Raw genomic sequence first — 17,731 nt, 5'->3', positions numbered from 1 at the left:
CTCCATATAGCAAAAGCTATAAAGGGCCCTGGAAACACCTTCATTTTGTCTTCACTCTTGCTTCTTACCTCTGGAGGAACTTTGCTACAAACTGAAGCTTTGAACAAAGGACTGAATGACCCATCCAAGCTGTGGATGTATTCCAAAGACTTGACTTAATCCAGCAGTTTATTCCATCACTGCTACAAGCCTGAACCAAGAACTTTGCCATTGTATCCAATGAAGTGAGCCGTAGCTCACGAACGCTTATGCTCAAATAAATTTGTTAGTCTCTAAGGTGCCACAAGTACTCCTTTTCTTTTTGCGGATTCAGACTAACACGGCTGCTACTCTGAAATTTGCCATTACTATACGTATTTGATTCCTTTAACCAATTTTAACTTTTCATTCCTTCCTTCCTTCAGATTTTAGATACTAAAGGATTGGCATCAGCGTGATTTTTGGGTATGCTCTAAGTTATATATTGACTTGGGTGTGGGACTGGTCCTTCGGGATCAGAAAAACCTATTTGATTAAACTGGTGGTAAAGAACCACTCATCTCTGAATTCAGTGTTTTTGGTGGTGGTATAAGAACTGGAATGCCTGAGGAAACTGCCTTTGTCTTCTTGCTAGCCAGTGTGGTGAAACAGAAGTTTACTTTTGTTGTTGGTTTGGTATAGCCTATGAGGGATTAGCCACCAGTCTTGGGGTGTATCTGACCTATTTCTCATCAGTTCGTCCTGAATTTGGCATCCTCAGTTGTGACCCACTGAGGCACAGTTAGTGGCGTAATGGTCTCTGAATCCTGTCAGCTAGGCGGCTTATTGGATCACAAGCTATAAGAAGGGATAGCTGGCGCATGTATGTCTGCATATGTATGTAAATATAGTGTTTGGGCTTAAGGGGAAAAGCTGTAAAATATTGCCCAAATGATAAAGTTACAAATGTCTAATTATTTAATAATTTAGTTTATCAAAGGAGGTATTTTACACAGGCACTATTGATTTACCCTTGGTGGATATCATCCTTTTGTGTGCCGTCAGCCACCTTTTTTTAAAACATAGGTTTCAGATTAGCAGCCCTGTTAGTCTGTATCCGCAAAAAGAAAAGGAGTACTAGTGGTACCTTAGAGACTAACACATTTATTTGAGCATAAGCCTTCGTGAGCTACAGCTCATTTCATCGGATGCATTCAGTGGAAAATACAGTGGGGAGATTTATATACACAGAAAACATGAAACAATGGGTGTTACCATACACACTGTAACGAGAGTGATCAGGTAAGGTGAGCTATTACCAGCAGGAGGGCGGCGGCGGGGGGGAGGAACCTTTTGTAGTGATAATCAAGGTGGGCCATTTCCAGCAATTGACAAGAACGTCTGAGGAACAGCGTGGGGGGAGGGGGGGTGAATGTTATAATTCTTGATGTCTGATTTGTGTCCATTTATTCTTTTACGTAGAGACTGTCCAGTTTGGCCAATGTACATGGCAGAGGGGCATTGCTGGCAAATGAGGGCATATATCACATTGGTAGATGTGCAGGTGAACGAGCCTCTGATAGTGTGGCTGATGTGATTAGGCCCTATGATGGTGTCCCCTGAATAGATATGTGGACACAGTTGGCAATGGTCTTTGTTGCAAGGATAGGTTCCTGGGTTAGTGGTTCTGTTGTGTGATGTGTGGTTGCTGGTGAGTATTTGCTTCAGGTTGGGGGCCTGTCTGTAAGCAAGGACTGGCCTGTCTCCCAAGATCTGTGAGAGTGATGGGTCCTCTTTCAGGATAGGTTGTAGATCCTTGATGCTGCGTTGGAGAGGTTTTAGTTGGGGGCTGAAGGTGATGGCTAGTGGCGTTCTGTTGTTTTCTTTGTTGGGCCTGTCCTGTAGTAGGTAACTTCTGGGTACTCTTCTGGCTCTGTCAATCTGTTTCTTCACTTCAGCAGGTGGGTATTGTAGTTGTAAGAACGCTTGATAGAGATCTTGTAGGTGTGTGTCTCTGTCTGAGGGGTTGGAGCAAATGCGGTTGTATCGTAGAGCTTGGCTGTAGACAATGGATGACGTGGTGTGGTCTGGATGAAAGCTGGAGGCATGTAGGTAGGCATAGCGGTCAGTAGGTTTCCGGTATAGGGTGGTGGTTATGTGACCATCGCTTATTACCACCATAGTGTCCAGGAAGTGGATCTCTTGTGTGGACTGGTCCAGGTTGAGGTTGATGGTGGGATGGAAACTGTTGAAATCATGGTGGAATTCCTCAAGGGCTTTTTTTCCATGGGTCCAGATGATGATGTCATCAATGTAGCGCAAGTAGAGTTAGGGACATTAGAGGACGAGAGCTGAGGAAGCATTGTTCTAAGTCAGCCATAAAAATGTTGGCATACTGTGGGGCCATGCGGGTACCCATAGCAGTGCCACTGATTTGAGGGTATACTTTGTCCCCAAATGTGAAATAGTTATGGGTGAGGACAAAGTCACACAGTTCAGCCACCAGGTTTGCCGTGACATTATCAGGGATACTGTTCCATAACACTTCAATCTCTTTGGTCACTTGATTACAGACCTAAAAGTGGCAATTCTTCAACAAAAAAACTTCAAAAACAGACTCCAAGGAGAGACTGCTGAATTGGAATTAATTTGCAAACTGGATATAATTAACTTAGGCTTGAATAGAGACTGGGAGTGGATGGGTCATTACACAAAGTAAAACTATTTCCCCATGTTATTCTTTCCCCCCCACCCCCCACAGATATTCTTGTCAACTGCTGGAAATGGCCCACCTTGATTATCACTACAGTAGGTTCCCCCCCACCCCCGCTTTCCTGCTGGTAATAGCTCACCTTATCTGATCACTCTTGTTACAGTGTGTATAGTAACACCCATTGTTTCATGTTCTCTGTGTATATAAATCTCCCCACTGTATTTTCCACTGAATGCATCCGATGAAGTGAGCTGTAGCTCACAAAAGCTTATGCTCAAATAAATTTGTTAGTCTCTAAGGTGCCACAAGTCCTCCTTTTCTTTTTAAAACATAGTACGTCTGAGCATGTGCAATATGTCAATCTTGAATATAGACCACTTAGCTAATGGGAACATAGAATTTGGATATTCTGTCAGTGGTTTTAATGTAAAGTAGAATTGTTGTCCCCAAATTAATTCTCATTTGTTTCTTGTATAATAGTTTCAGAGAGAGAGGTTATTTTCTTGTTCCCTTTAACATGTTAAGTAGCTTCTATTGGAGATAATCAATTTAGATTTATATTATCCTCCTTCCTTGACTGCAACCACCATGTAAGGAAACAATAAAAATAGATTTATTTACAAGTATAACAACAAAATTGTATAGAAGTAGAAAATAATGACCCAGGCCTTCAAAAGTAATTACCAAAACATAAGAAATACCTTAATTAACTAAATATGCAAATAAATAATTAATCATAATAAGAGTATTTTATTTCCATAACTTAAAATCCTCTTAAAATCTTCTGCACTGAAATTCTGCTACCCATGTAACTTACTAGAACTGAGATTTTGCAGCCTTAGACTCTACGTCGAGTAGATCTTCCGCCTTTGAGTCTGGTTATTCAGCCCTTTAAACTACAAGCCTGTGCAGCCCCTTCCAACCAATGGAGGTCCTGGTCCTAAACTAGCTTTTGATTGAGAATCTCAACCAAAATACGTCTTAGATGCTTGCATCTTTTTCGGCAGAGCAGCCTCATCAGAACAGATATTCCATAGGACCTGCTAGAGTTAGCCATCCAGAGCTGTCTGGTTTTATTTCCAGTGCAAAACTTTTAGTCCACAAGATACTGTTTCAGCAAACCAGAGTGGAAAGTTTGTAGTATAAATACAGTATATGCCTACATCATTCTGTGGGGCATCCTTATCCTCCAGGAATGTGTAGCAGTTCCTCTAATAATACTTGTTTGAATAGATGGAATAAGAATTTATTGGTTTCATTTCCTCTTAAATTCCTCTCTCTTTTCTGGACAGCATTTTCTAGAAATACAATTAGGATAAGAGAGAACAACTCTCATGTCTTTTTACAGCAGCATAAGTCTTCCCCAGTTCTCCTTAACTGTTTTTTCCCTTTTGGAGAAGAAGCTGCTAAGATAAATTAGAAAAATCTTTAGTTATAAGTTGAGATGTTTTGTCAAATCTAATTGGTTGGTCTACTACAAAGTATGAGGGTCGACTGATAAGAATACTTTGGTTGCTTGCTCTGTGCCCTGTTACGATAATTCCGATTATATTCTCAGAGCTCCAAACATTTTAGAGGAAAGAAAGTTTGAAAAGCTTTCAATTGAGTAATAAACCTGCTTTTATGTCAGACGTCTGTCTACTCTTGTATTTGTATTACTAGGGGCACTTTGCATAGAAATGGAGACTGTTTCCCTTAGGAGATTATCTGCTCCTCATGTTCACTTCTGCTGCCTGAAGTTGTTGTTGCAAACAGAGGGATGTCATTTCAGGAGGGGAAACCAACAGTAAGAGCAGATGCTGTTTCCATGCAAAATGTCCCCAATAATAAAAATCTGAGGGAAGTCAGCAGATTTGATGGCAGCTTTTTCTAAAGAGAATAGTTCTTCAAAATTTTCTTCACCCATGCATGAAGTAACATCGGATCTTATATTGTACTTAAGTTCCCTGTCAAGTTTGCTTTTGCCAAGGAATGCCATTCCTTGCAGAGAAGTCAGTTAGCCTTTTAGTAATATACTGAATAGGGATACTGAATTGAAATAAGCCCTTGCTTGACTAAAAGCAAGCATCTGAACAAAAAACTTTCACTCCCCTTCCGTGCTGCTTAACACGTCTGTTCCAAAGGATTACATGGCATATTAAGGAACCAAAGATGCACAGGAGGTACAGCAGAAAACAGTCATCTAAGGCTTAAACACAAATGCATTTGTCTTCCTGCAAGTGGAATGCTTAGGCACATATATTATCTGGGTTTGTTTTATCTGGGTTAGAAAAAAATAAAATGGAAGCTGGAAAGACGAAGTAATATTTTTATTTAAAAAAGAAAAAAAAAGCGACACCCATTTTGCTCAGCATAGCATCTGGCTGTTTGTGCAGTGCAGTGCTTTTCTTGCCACAGATAGCCTGTGACTAGTACTGGAAAAAAACCTTCACATTCAAACTAGTTTGAGCCTTCTTCTGCCAGATGAAAAATGGCATGATGCCCTTCAGCAATACAGGCATGGTGAGGAACCCAGTGTCAGAAGTAAACCAGTTTCCACCATGATTTGATACTGGTTTAACAGTCAGGGATATCTTGAATATAAAATTAATACAAAATACTTTGAATGCCTTGGATCTCAAACCACTTTTCAATGCCCATGTGAAGTAAGTTTCTCCATTTTACAGACGGGGAAACTGAAACACAGAGAAGTTAAGTGATACCCAAAGTCATTAAGTTGTGAAAGAGCTAGGAATGGCTCCCAGATCCTGACACAGATAGTTCAGCTTCTCTACATTATCTAAAATTAGGTTCTGATTCTGGTCCCTGTCCTGGACCTTGTATGTTGGTTGATATGGCAGCATATAGGGGACATAGAGGTGTGGGAAGAATGGCTGGGGAAGAATTCACTTGGCCCGGTGCTGCTCCAAGTTCAGCTCCTGGCCTAGAGACAGGAGTGGGAAGTGACACGGCCTATAATCAAGTTGGATAGAGCTAACTTACACCAAGAGCCATACTGAACCCTAGATGGCCCAGAATCCAGTTAGCATGATGATGACTCAAAGCAACCTTTGCATACACTTTCACCCTTGACTGCACCTTCTGTGAGGCCCAGCACAGAATCTCTCTGTCGGTGTTGGTCTGCAAGGATCAAATTAGTTGACGGAGAAATAAGTATGCACATGCGCTTAATCAGTGTGGTATAGAATCAGGAACATGTGCCACATTTAAACAGTACAGTTTTTAACCGAACTTATGCACCATGCAAACATGAGCAGACAGGAGACCATACCAAATATAGCTGCATTTGTTATTTTCAATGGAAAACTCTGTAGAATGTTTCCAATATGACAGAGCTGCCCAGTAACTCTAGACTCTATGTATAAACTGTTGAAGGGGCTGATTGACTAACTAGTGACTATATTCTAAATGAAAGTCTTCAGGCACTAAGACATTTCTCAGAGTAGCAGCCGTGTTAGTCTGTATTCTCAAAAAGAAAAGGAGGACTTGTGGCACCTGAGAGACTAACAAATTTATTTGAGCATGAGCTTTCCTGAGCTAAAGCATTGAGCCCTCCCAAACCCTCAGGAAGTCCCAGGGTCCCCCCAAACTGAGTCCCCCAGCCCCCCCAGTAAGCTGTAGCTCACGAAAGCTTACGCTCAAATAAATTGGTTAGTCTCTAAGGTGCCACAAGTCCTCCTTTTCTTTTTAAGACATTTCTGTGGGTTTGGGATAGAAGACAGATCAGAGGAAAATACCCTCTTGGCAGATTCATGTATGAGAGTATCAATTCTTCCATGCATGTCACACAGGAGCAAAATTTAGCAATTAAAGATTTAATGTTCTGGTTCTTGGTAAGGGAATTTCAATAGTGAAAAATGCTTTCTCATCAGTGTCTGTGATATGAAAGTAACATGTAGGCGCTTTAAGGCTTCTCCTGTGCTGTTTAAATGTTGTCCTTTAACTTTTTTTAGGAGCAGCCTTATGTCAAAGAGTAAATTATAGTCTCTTTAAGAAGATCTAATCATCCAATTTTTTTTTTAAGAAACCCAGCCATATCTGAAATCTGTGAGCTAGATACTTTTATTTTTATCTATACCTCAAAAATACATGATTGCAAAAAATGTAATTCCTTAAATATACCAGTCCAAATAATTTTGCGGTAGAATCTCGGTTTTGTGAATTGGGTCAGAGGATACCAGTTATGTAAGGGATAATTGAGTCTCAACTAAGCAGGTAAATGGGCTGGCAGTTTGTAAGAAAAGGAGGTTCACATAATCATGAAGCTGGACGATAGGATATTAAGAATGAGCCTGCTAAAGGGTGCATGTGATATATAACTACTGTGAAATATTACACAAATAAAGGAGCTACCCTGTTTTTTCTACACTGCCCCTCCAAAATCTGATTCAGTTGTGTACTGTTTTGCTAAATTTTCTTCTTGGTTACACTGGCGTAACCTTGCTTACTTAGTGGACTTGTAATGGTGTAACTAAGTGGAGAATTATCTCATTGTTACAGCTCGTCAGAAAGTTGCGGACGACCGTTTTCCTGATCAAAAAATTTTTTTGTGTTGAATAATTTGTATGTTGTTTTCCCTACTCTCCCCACTCCCATTTTCTGACAAGTTCTACTTAGTTCTAAATAGCATACTTTCTCTGTGCACTATAATACACATAGCCTTTAGTATTGCTGCATATAATCTGGGTGATCATGTAATGAAGGGCCCTGTTAATGCTTATGTACAATGGTGGAGGAGCTATGGTAGCTTATGGGACTTAATTTTTTTTTTTTACTTTTGTGTAGGTAAAATCTCAACTCTGACATTTATAGTCATGCATCCTTTTTGCACATAATAAATATAAAAAGGTAACTGTGATTTAATCAGGATGGGGATGTTGTGGGCTCTTTAATCCAACCTTGTGGTAGCACTGTGGCAGCCTTATTCTGCCTCCACTGAAGTCAATGACAGAGCTCCCATTGATGTCAGTGGGAGCAGAATCCGACCTTGTATGCTGCTGTGCATGGAACTGAAGATGAAGACCTGAATTTGGTGAGGTTTAGCGAGAATCGGGAAGATCAAATGCTTAACAGGCAAGGGAAGAAAGACACTATCATGTGTAATATGCGAGTATTCATTCTAGTGTCTTCATTACCTAACTAGTCTTTTTTCCCCTCCAGCTTAAAGTACATGTTCTTCACTGAGGGCTAAGCATATGCCATGTTTGAGGTTTAAAAGTTAAAACTATTTTGGCCCCCTACGTGTGCCTAAAGCACCTGAGGGAATAAAGCCTTAACACTCTTTTATTTTTTTTGAAACATCAGTGTGCACTAGGGAAATTTTAATGTGGGTAGCAGGGTCCACACAGATAGGTAGCGCATGGTGCAGTGGAGTTCTGTGGAGTTACATCTCAGCTTGCCATACAATAAGTGTTCATGTAGATCTGGAATTCAGAAAGCTGTATGAAATTTCCTCTGACTCTCCCCGTCCCATTCTGTGCTGAGACAGTGTGAGAAGCTTCATTCCAAAAGGGCAAGAAGTATCTGAAAATGTGGTTTTAAAATGAAAGTGCTTTCTCAGTCACAACTGTATGAATGAACCTTTGAGATGGTAAGGGTAGGTGTAATATACTCTGCTCTTCCCTGTTGACGACCTCTCCCATCCTCCATGTTCAGTTGTCAGGTAGCCTATCAAGGTTCCTTCCCCACTCTCAACTCTAGGGTACAGATGTGGGGACCTGCATGAAAAACCTCCTAAACTTATTTTTACCAGCTTTAGGTTAAAACTTCCAAGGTACAAACTATTTTACCTTTTGCCCTTGGACTTTATTGCTGCCACCACCAAGTGTTGAACAAATATATAACAGGGAAAGGGCCCGCTTGGAAACGTCTTTCCCCCCAAAATCCTCCCAAACCCTACACCCCCTTTCCTGGGGAAGGCTTGATAAAAATCCTCAGCAATTTGCATCAGTGAACACAGACCCAAACCCTTGGATCTTAAGAACAATGAAAAAGCAATCAGGTTCTTAAAGGAAGAATTTTAATTGAAGAAAAAGTAAGAGAATCACCTCTGTAAAATCAGGATGGTAAATACCTTACAGGGTAATCAGATTCAAAACATAGAGAATCCCTCTAGGCAAAACCTTAAGTTACAAAAAGACACAAAAACAGGAATATACATTCCATTGAGCACAGCTTATTTTATCAGCCATTTAAACAAAACAGAATCTAACGCATATCTAGCTAGATTACTTACTAAGTTCTAAGACTCCATTCCTTTCTGTTCCTGGCAAAAGCATCACACAGACGGAGAGAACCTTTGTTTCTCTCCCCCGCACTCCAGCTTTTGAAAGTATCTTGTCTCCTCATTGGTCATTTTGGTCAGGTGCCAGCGAGGTTATCCTAGCTTCTTAACCCTTTACAGGTGAAAAGGTTTTTCCTGTGGCCAGGAGGGATTTTAAAGGTGTTTACCCTTCCCTTTATATTTATGACACAGCCAAAACACCCAATACCTCTCACCCAATGAGCAGGCATCTTTATGCGCCCCATCTGGGTTTTCACAGCTGTACATCTGAGTAGGAGTCTACCCTGGGCTCTGTACCAGGCTCAACCCTTGGCCTGTTTTTCCCATGTCGCTTTCCCTGTTTTCCACCCTGAGATTATGGCCAGGACCACCACAGGGGAGAGGCTGGTTGGAGCAAGATGTTCAGGCTGGAGGAAGAGGAGGTAGCAGCCTCCCCATTAGAGGAAAGCATGCATTTGGAATTCACTCTAGGAGATAGTCTTGACTTTGACCTGGCTCCTGTGGCCAGAAACCAAACCTTTTCCTCATAAACCACTTTCTAGTGACTCCTTACGGGACTGGTCAGTCCTTATGGAGAATAGATGTGCAGTGCATATATTGGGCAGTGGGCACTTTAAAGCTTAGTAATGGTTTCTCCTGTGTCTGCTCAATGTGCCTTTTTCAAGTGCTGATGATACTAATTCAAACCATTTTTTCTCTAAACTTGGCAAAGTGCTACATACAAACTTGGCACTAAGGGCAATTTACATGCTCGTGGAGGATAAACTCCAAGTTTAAAAGTTCAGCCGTTTTCTGCTTAGGCAAAACCAAGGATAGTGGGGTATTAACAGCAGGAAGTGTGTGTGTGCTTATGTGTATATAATGTAATGCTCTCAACTCACTTTTCTTCACTTTCCAAAATAATTCACTTTTGCATGAAGACCAAGCATAGATATTGGAAGCACAAAAGGAGAATTTCTTTGGAAGGCTACAAACATGTTAAATTGGTCACAGAAGAGAAGATTTTATGAAGAAGACACTTTTGTAACATTAGGTATAACCCTGTGTCGTGCAGGCCATGCTACGTTAGTCGGGCGCTTGTTCTTTCCCACCCATTCCGAAAGTACAGATCAGCCTTCTTGAAGGGATTTCCTAACACTATGTATCTGCCCAAGAGTGTCTGTGAATTTGCTGCTTAATTACATTTTGTGTTTCTATCCTGTTTTCCCCTTCAAATTGTCCTCACCGCCTCCATCTGTATTTGTTGTAGGTTATGCAACATCTGTGGGGGGGAGGGAGTCCTGTCACTGTTCTAGTTATCTACCTGAAGCTTGTGTTGGGGAGGGATGGGGCACAAAAATGCACTGCAATTGTCTTCTGTAAGAGGGTCTCCCACAGACATTACTCTAAAGTGGAGATCTCTTTACCTCAGATGAAATGCTGCTGCCCTATGGTTCTATATTTTGGTTTTGTCCCATGGCTATGTAAAACTGAAGCACGTAGTCCAGCATAGCTTTGTATTACTAAGATCATTAGCTTGTGAACTGTATGAACGCTCCCGTCTCACACACAGTGGTGGTGAATCTAGGAAATGTTATCGTTCTCAATCATTGTTTGTCTTTTGAAGGTGTTGGTGCCTCTGGTTCTGCTGCAGCAGTTCCTGATGGAGCTGACAAAACGAGGCCAGGAGCCACTCGGTGCGCTTTTGCAGTTTGGAGTGACATATTTAGAAGACTATGCTGCAGACTACATCATCCAGCAAGGAGGATGGGTAAGAACGCAGTGGTTGGTTGATTGCATAGCCCTTTGAGAGTGTGCTTCCATATATGTTGTTTAGTTCACCCTCTGCTGGTCATTCTACTAATGAGGTTTAGAGGATTTGCTACTGGTAGAGATAAGAGCAGAGATTTGCTAGCCACCAAAAAGGAAGGCTTATATTCTTAAAGGGGGATATATGGCTGGGGATATGGGCTTGTCCATGAGTTGAATGGAAATGGAATTCCAATCCTATTCTCCAATGGAAAACAATCACTGATCCTTGTATTGAGCACATCAAGATACAAATAGAGTGTTTCACTTTGGAAACAAATATACATATGCCAGTGACCATAGATGCACTGTGTGTTGGAGTTTGGTCTCTTTAATTTTTTGTTCTGCTCTGGTCAGTGCTGGAAAGTGTGTGTACAGTATTTGTCCCCTCTTTGACATAAGCTTTGGAATGTCTTTGGCAGAGGCTGATCTCTTTTACAATAATTCCGTATAGGAATGTCAGTAGGCATCACTTTGAGACATGAGTGCCTTTTGTTATACATCATGTTATCCAGTAGGTAATTAAATCTTGCACTAAATCTTGTTGCAAATTCTTAAGTGCATAGTGACCTGGAGCTTGAGATTCGTGGTGTATTGAAAAGTACATTTTAAAAATAAATATTCACACACTTTGTACTGGAGTGTGGTAGTTCCAATTACTGATCCATGTTGGAGTCCACCAAAAATGTGAAACCCCTTATTCCCAGCCCCAGCATTTTGTGTTTATAGTTGATGTGCTGGGTCTCCCAGGCTGGAGCTACACTGTGGGAGGTTGGGCTTCCAGATTATTTGTCTCAGGAAGGTAGAACATTGCCAGATTTCAATGGAATTAATCTGGGATTAGTGAAATGACTCCAGCAAGTTGGTTTTATTATAAAAGTAAGCTGGTCAGGAAAATCCAGTGATTAAAAAGTCCTAACAGGAAAAATCACATTTGAACAGCTTCTCATATTTCAGTATTTTCACTGGATTTTTCTTTGGCAGTGGAGTTCCATACTCACTTCCTCCTTGTCCCCAGCTGCTACTCCTCTGGGCAACAGGATGTACTGGTTCCTTTTATTGGTGCTAAGAGGTTGTTTTTCTGGTGCAGTCAGCCAATTTGTCTGTTTAACCTTCAGCTTGTGCAGAATGAGCAGGGACAGTTGTACATGGCATGCATTTCAGACCTTGGTTTAATTAGTTACCGCACTAAGATTCAAATGTGCATTGCTTTTGGTTAAATCTCTGTTTGCAATTTTAAGGAAGAAGACTGTTGGTGTTATGCCCTATATATAGCTGCTGTTCTTGATGCCTTACCTCTGAAAAGGCTATGCTCCATTCTTCAGCTTCCTTTTTGAAGCGTTTTATAAACATACTTGTTAAAGCCCAGAGCTTCTGAAAACAAGCAGATTCCCAGTATGGCCTTGGAGGGAGGGAGGGTGTGCTTTGTGTTGGCTATGTGACTGTGTATGTAGCTGGGTAGACTGCATTCCATTGACCCTGTGCTTGTCTGTATACATCCACTCAGGCATAAAATCAGAATGACACAAGTGGCATAGCAAACAAGCTAGAGCTATTTTTGAAACAGAGCAGAAAAGGCAGGGAAAGAAACGAGGTGATGGAAACTTTCCAACTGAATAAATGTGGCAGCAATGACCCATCATCAGTTGCTCCATAGATGCAGTGGGGGTGCCTGCGCACGTGGTTTTTCGAAGAGGGAGTATGTTTTTGCCCTTTGTTTCATGTAATGTAAATATTCAGTTTCATTAGGCAATATCAATTTTTTTGTTGGTTTTGGATTAGAGAAATCATATTCCAGATGCTAGCTACACTTGAAACTGTGGGTGGGGTATGGGTTACTGTTTGGGCTCCTGAAATGAAGGTAGCACAATTATTTGTATTTCAAGGGAAAAGAAGTATCTGAAACCATGGCAAGCTATTAGCCAAAACCTTTTCCATGGCTATTTCTAAGTAGCACTCTCCCTAGGAGTTCTGTGTGGATTGTCGCAGGTTACCAATAGTGCCACTCTGCCAGGTTATATCCTCACAGCGCTAATCTCCAGTGAATGGTGACACAGGGACAAGGAGAAGTGCATCCATGGTGCTGCCAAAGAGCTATTTGAGGATAAGACAGGCAGGTAACCAGGGCTGTCTAGTTCCTTATTCTTGTCACCTTGAAGCTATGCAGATGGAGCAAGCAGCATGTGCAGTAGTGCTTGTTTAGAGCTCATTTAAAACTGAAGATATACCAGAGCCGCTTAAGCCTGTCAGCTTGTGCACCAAAGGCAGAGGAAGGGGACTTGCTGAGCCTCCTTTGCAGAGGCAGGCCTGTGGGGACACATGGTCTCAGAAGCCAGGAGCATCATGTGGGCTGGGATCCACCCTAATTTTTCCAAGGGAGTGTGGGCTTTTAAACTGGAGCTAGCATCTTCCAGGAAGGAACTATTCAGTGGCAAGGAGGTAGGGGCTAGCTGAGCGTTCCCTCTCTCTGACCATTTTTCCTATAGAGCCAGGATTTTGGGGACACATGGCCCCATCAACCCGTGTCTGCAGACAGCATCCAGAAGGAGGTGGTTCTACAGCGTCAGTGGTTCTAGACTGTTTGAAAGGGGGAAATGGGCTAGGTTGTGGTCAGGAATTTTAACGTGATTAGAAGCTAAATCGCTGGGGCAGGGGAATGAAGGTTGGAGCTTCCCCGTGGAAGTCAGTGAAGTTAGCAGACAGTATGGTGGGGTGAGAGCCTCCACTACTCTCCAAGAGCCTCTGAGGCTAGAACTGCCTTTTAGATTTATCATCTCTGTGCTCAGTGGCAATGTGTGCAGAGTCGGAAAGTTCTTGGGAGGGTGGTGCAGGGAAGGGCAGAGGGACAGAGGATTGGCTCACTGTACTGAGGGAGGGCAAGTGTTCATGGATAAAAGGGATGGTTTAGTTAGGATTTTAGTAGGTTTGAAAATTGAGATATTAAAGTAACTTGTGTTTGTAGAGGAGGGTTAGCTCAGGAGATAATGGCTTGATAGAAGGGCATTTGGGAATAGCTTTATATTTATCAAAACATAGTGTGCATCTATCATTATCCTGGTCACTTTGCTTGTATGTTGCATTCCATTCTCTTGTTCAACATTTGTGTTTTTGTCTTTTTAGCTTGTATATTCTTCAGGGCAGGGATGGTCTTCCTCCTTATTAAGGAAATGTATGCCACATGCAATTGAAATATAAATAATAGCTGCTAACTAAGAGTGGAAACGATTACTCCTATCTGGTTTGCAATCCCTGAAAACCCTGTCGTTCTGAAGATAGATGTGGGTTAAGTTTTTAGGACTCCAGGAAAGAAGTGGGCAATTTCATTAGATTGCCACCTCACTTGCTCTTTGTAGAGTGATAGGTTAGTAGACTATATCTTTTGCATTAATTTGTGCATGATCAGTTTATGCATGGTTTCTGCTCAAGGGCAGGTACAATATTTAAAGCTCTCCAGACAGCTCACTAAGTGAGTTGTGGGGATGATTCTTTCTGTCCTGACGTGCTTATTGAAACTTGAACAGTCATGTGAAAACCTTGTTCCTTTCTCATTTTGACCCATTGCAAAGCAGTTCTCCAGGCTGATTTGGCAGCAGCTTAGCTCTTCTGTTTACCCTGAAGCTGTATTAGGGCACAAACAAACTGACGTGCAGTGCGCGTGCTCTCCCCCTCCCTCTCTAGTTCTGTCTCCCTCTCTGTTCTGACTTCTCCAGAGCTTAGTGCTGCTGTATCAGAAGCGACTCTTGGTCTCCTGGAAAAGTGCAGAGTAAGACCAGACAGCTTGGTAAGGCTTTTTTTCCCCGAGGCAATTTCTTTGGTAGTTTTCAAGCTCAGCATGTCCTGTTCCCCGGAGTTAGGTTTCATCTGCATTGAAAAGAATCTTTGGGAAAACCTAGGAGAAGAATTACAAGATTGATTTCTTGAAATTTAGCTGCATTATTGGTTTTTGTTGGTTTTTTTCCCCCCCTCAGCTTTGCATTCTTGTCACCAGTCCTGCTTTTGGCTTGTAAGACAGAGGGGGCTGAAAGTTAAATGTGTGTCGTACGCTTTTTTTAATCCAAGAGAGGTGCATTTGGAACTCTCAAGCATTTATTTGCCTCTCCTCTCACTTGTAAAAGATTGATTCTTGAATATTCATTGTGACTCATAGCTGAAAGTGTCTCCCCTCTTTCTGGGTTGGTGCTGAGTTTGTAAGGAGACTTTTACTATAAGGAGCTGGCCCCTAGTACTTGGATCTAGGTTTAATTTTTAACTTTGATTTGCTTTGTCTGGAAGAGGCAAATGTTAATTCAGAGGGGTTATATGTAAGCTATTAGACTTCAAGCTGCTATCAATGTCAGGAACTCTTGCATGGGTTGGAGAGAATACATTTTTTTTTCCACTGGTACTGGGGAGATTTTTCCTTTTATTAGGGGGGGTGTATAGGGTCTTTACTGTACCCCTTCTTGCTTCTCAGATTGGCACCTTGTGAAAGCAAGACAGTCAGTTCGCACTATGGGAGATTAAAATCGCCTTCTGCAGCATCCCAGGGACTCTGCCTTGGAGATGACAGTGCAGAAATCTACAGACACACTGTGCATTGTTGGAAAGACAAACAAGTTTAATGTGGTGGAAATACAAGGAAGGAGAATCTAACTGGGAAAGTTTATATAAGGAGTTTTTATTTCAAAATAACTGTATTTAAAGTTTCAGTGGTAGCACATATTAATCAAACAGCATCGGCTTTGCCCCATAAGAATGGCCATAATGGGTCACACCAATGGTCCATGTAACCCAGTATCCTGTCTTCTGACAGTGGCCAGATGTCTCAGAGGGAATGAACAGAACAGGGTAATCATCAAGTGATCCATCCCCTGTCATCCAGTCCCAGCATGTGGCAGTCAGAGGCCTAGGGACACCCAGAGATTGGGGTTGCAACCCTGACCATCTTGGCTAATAGCCACTGATGGACCTTTCTGCAATGAATGTATCTAATTCTTTTTTTAATCTAGTTATAGTTTTGGCCTTCCCAACATTCTGTGGAAAGTTGTTCCACAGGTTGACTGTGCGTTGTGTGAAGAAATACTTCCTTTTGTTTGTTTTATACCTGCTGCCTGTTAATTTCATTGGGTGACCCTTGGTTCTTGTGTTATGTGACAGGGTAAATAACACTTCCTTCTTCACTTTCTCCACACCATTTATGATTTTATAGACCTCTCCTCCTTATCCCCCCTTAATTGTCTCTTTTCCAAACTGAATAGTCCTAGTCTTTTTAATCTCTCCTCATGTGAAAGTTGTTCTATACCCTCGATCCTTTTTGTTGCCTGTCTCTGTACCGCCCTAGATAACTCCCTTGGCACTGTAGAACAGATTTGTACAGGCCAACTTTTTTTGTGGCAATATAGCACCTGCGTGCCGTGCTTGGTAATAGGGAAGGGGTTTTGCATGGTGGGTGGTTGAGCAATGCTGGGTAGGAAATTAGATCTCTATCTGGGGAAAAAGAAGAAAAGTTATACATATTCAGACTTTCTCAAGTGAAACTGGTTGAAAAAGCAACCTTTTTGTTGTTGAATTAAACTGAAGGATTTAATTGGTAAGGCTAGAATCTTAAATGGTGGTAATTTGAACCGGCTGACTGCAGGTACTCGGAAAAAGGAGTGCAACAAGATCTCTTCATGAGGCCACATTAGCCCTTGGATGTGGTGGAATCACTGGTTATAATGCCATTGTGGTGATTTTTGACGTGTTAGACATGTTTTCTTTGTATAAAAATAAATCAAAGGGAGACTACACACCAGCGATTGCAGGTTATTCCCTATTTCAGAGAGAGATGGATAATCTCCTTTTGTTCATTCTCAAAACTTTTTTTCAGGAAAATGGAAAACAATTTTTTTTCTCTCCCAGGTGTCTGCATCCCCAGTCTGCTCATAAAATTTAATATTGCAAATGTTCAATCCTTGATGATCTGGCCAGTGGGATTTCTTGATCTCAGTATGACTAAATTAACATTTTCTCTGACCACTTGGACTTCCAGCTTTATCTATTTGATGTATTAAAATGTTTTAATTCATAGTTGTGTATCCTGAAATGTATAACTTACCTGTTCGGTGTGTGGTGGTGGTGTTTTTTGTTCGTTTGCTTTGGACGAACAGGGGGGGGGGAGCTGGTAGAGCTCTCCTTAAGATTGTTAACATAAAGTGATAGGCATTCCTATCTCCACAGATTCTTCTTTCTGGCTTATCTGTGGCTCCACCCATTCTAAGAGCTCTGTTTTGAACCACACACTGATATGCTCAAAGCCCGTAAAGATGTACTTTATGCAGGGCGTGGTGCTCGTTGACCCTTGTGTAACTCTTGTCTCTAGAGAACTGAGACTGTATTGGTGAAGCATCTGGGCTTAGCATGGGTCTGTAAATGTACTGGCATCTGGAACAGATGAAATTGATTCTGTAGCATGTAGGACAGCTTGGGCTGAAATGAGGCAGCAATGATTTTGTATAACAGTAAGGAATCTGTTTCTAGGGCATGTCCTCTCTTTCTTGAATTGGCTCTGAATGCTTCCATTCCAAAGTCACACTTCCATTTAAAGTAAAGCTTCTCCTGAATTTTAGGCCTTGAAACCACATGGCTTCTGAATCCCTGTATCTAGGAAAACCTAGCAATGCAAGATCGATGCTGTGGCCCTGAGAAGAAACTGATTGCAGGAAATCTCGGGGTGTTCTTAGTGCATGACAATTTATAACTTCTTGGAGCCTTTTGTTTCTTTGGACAGCTCAATCGCATAGGCACATATGCAGTAGAAAGGACTGTTCCAGGGTAAAGTTTGTAATTCAGGCCCGTGAAACTTATTAACTGAGAAGTGTGCACCCTGATTATTATTTTTTTTTAAATACGGTAAAGAAGGCTGAATGCATCCTCCCCTCATTTGGCAGATCAGAAATGTTCCCGATGTTGCCCACACCCATTGCCTCATCTTCTTTTTTTCCTCTTGCCTCCTAAGAAGACATTAGCCT

General features: G+C 41.6%; 1 protein-coding gene across 8 annotated transcripts in view; it reads left to right on the top strand.

Moving 5' to 3' along the window:
* Nucleotides 1-17,731, top strand: part of BCL2L13 (BCL2 like 13) — a 119,951-nt gene that overhangs the window by 53,023 nt on the left and 49,197 nt on the right. For 7 of the 8 annotated variants that reach the window (XM_043540056.1, XM_043540047.1, XM_043540051.1 and 4 more), the window contains one exon: nucleotides 10,561-10,704. The exons of the other annotated variant lie outside the window; for it this stretch is intronic. In XM_043540056.1, coding sequence (XP_043395991.1) covers nucleotides 10,561-10,704 — 144 coding nt within the window. The remainder of the gene's footprint in view (nucleotides 1-10,560; nucleotides 10,705-17,731) is intronic. 8 annotated transcript variants of the gene reach the window in all.

Source organism: Chelonia mydas, chromosome 1 (assembly GCF_015237465.2).
Source record: "Chelonia mydas isolate rCheMyd1 chromosome 1, rCheMyd1.pri.v2, whole genome shotgun sequence".
NCBI classification, from domain to species: Eukaryota; Metazoa; Chordata; order Testudines; family Cheloniidae; genus Chelonia; species Chelonia mydas.
This window is presented reverse-complemented; position numbering and strand designations above follow the sequence as displayed.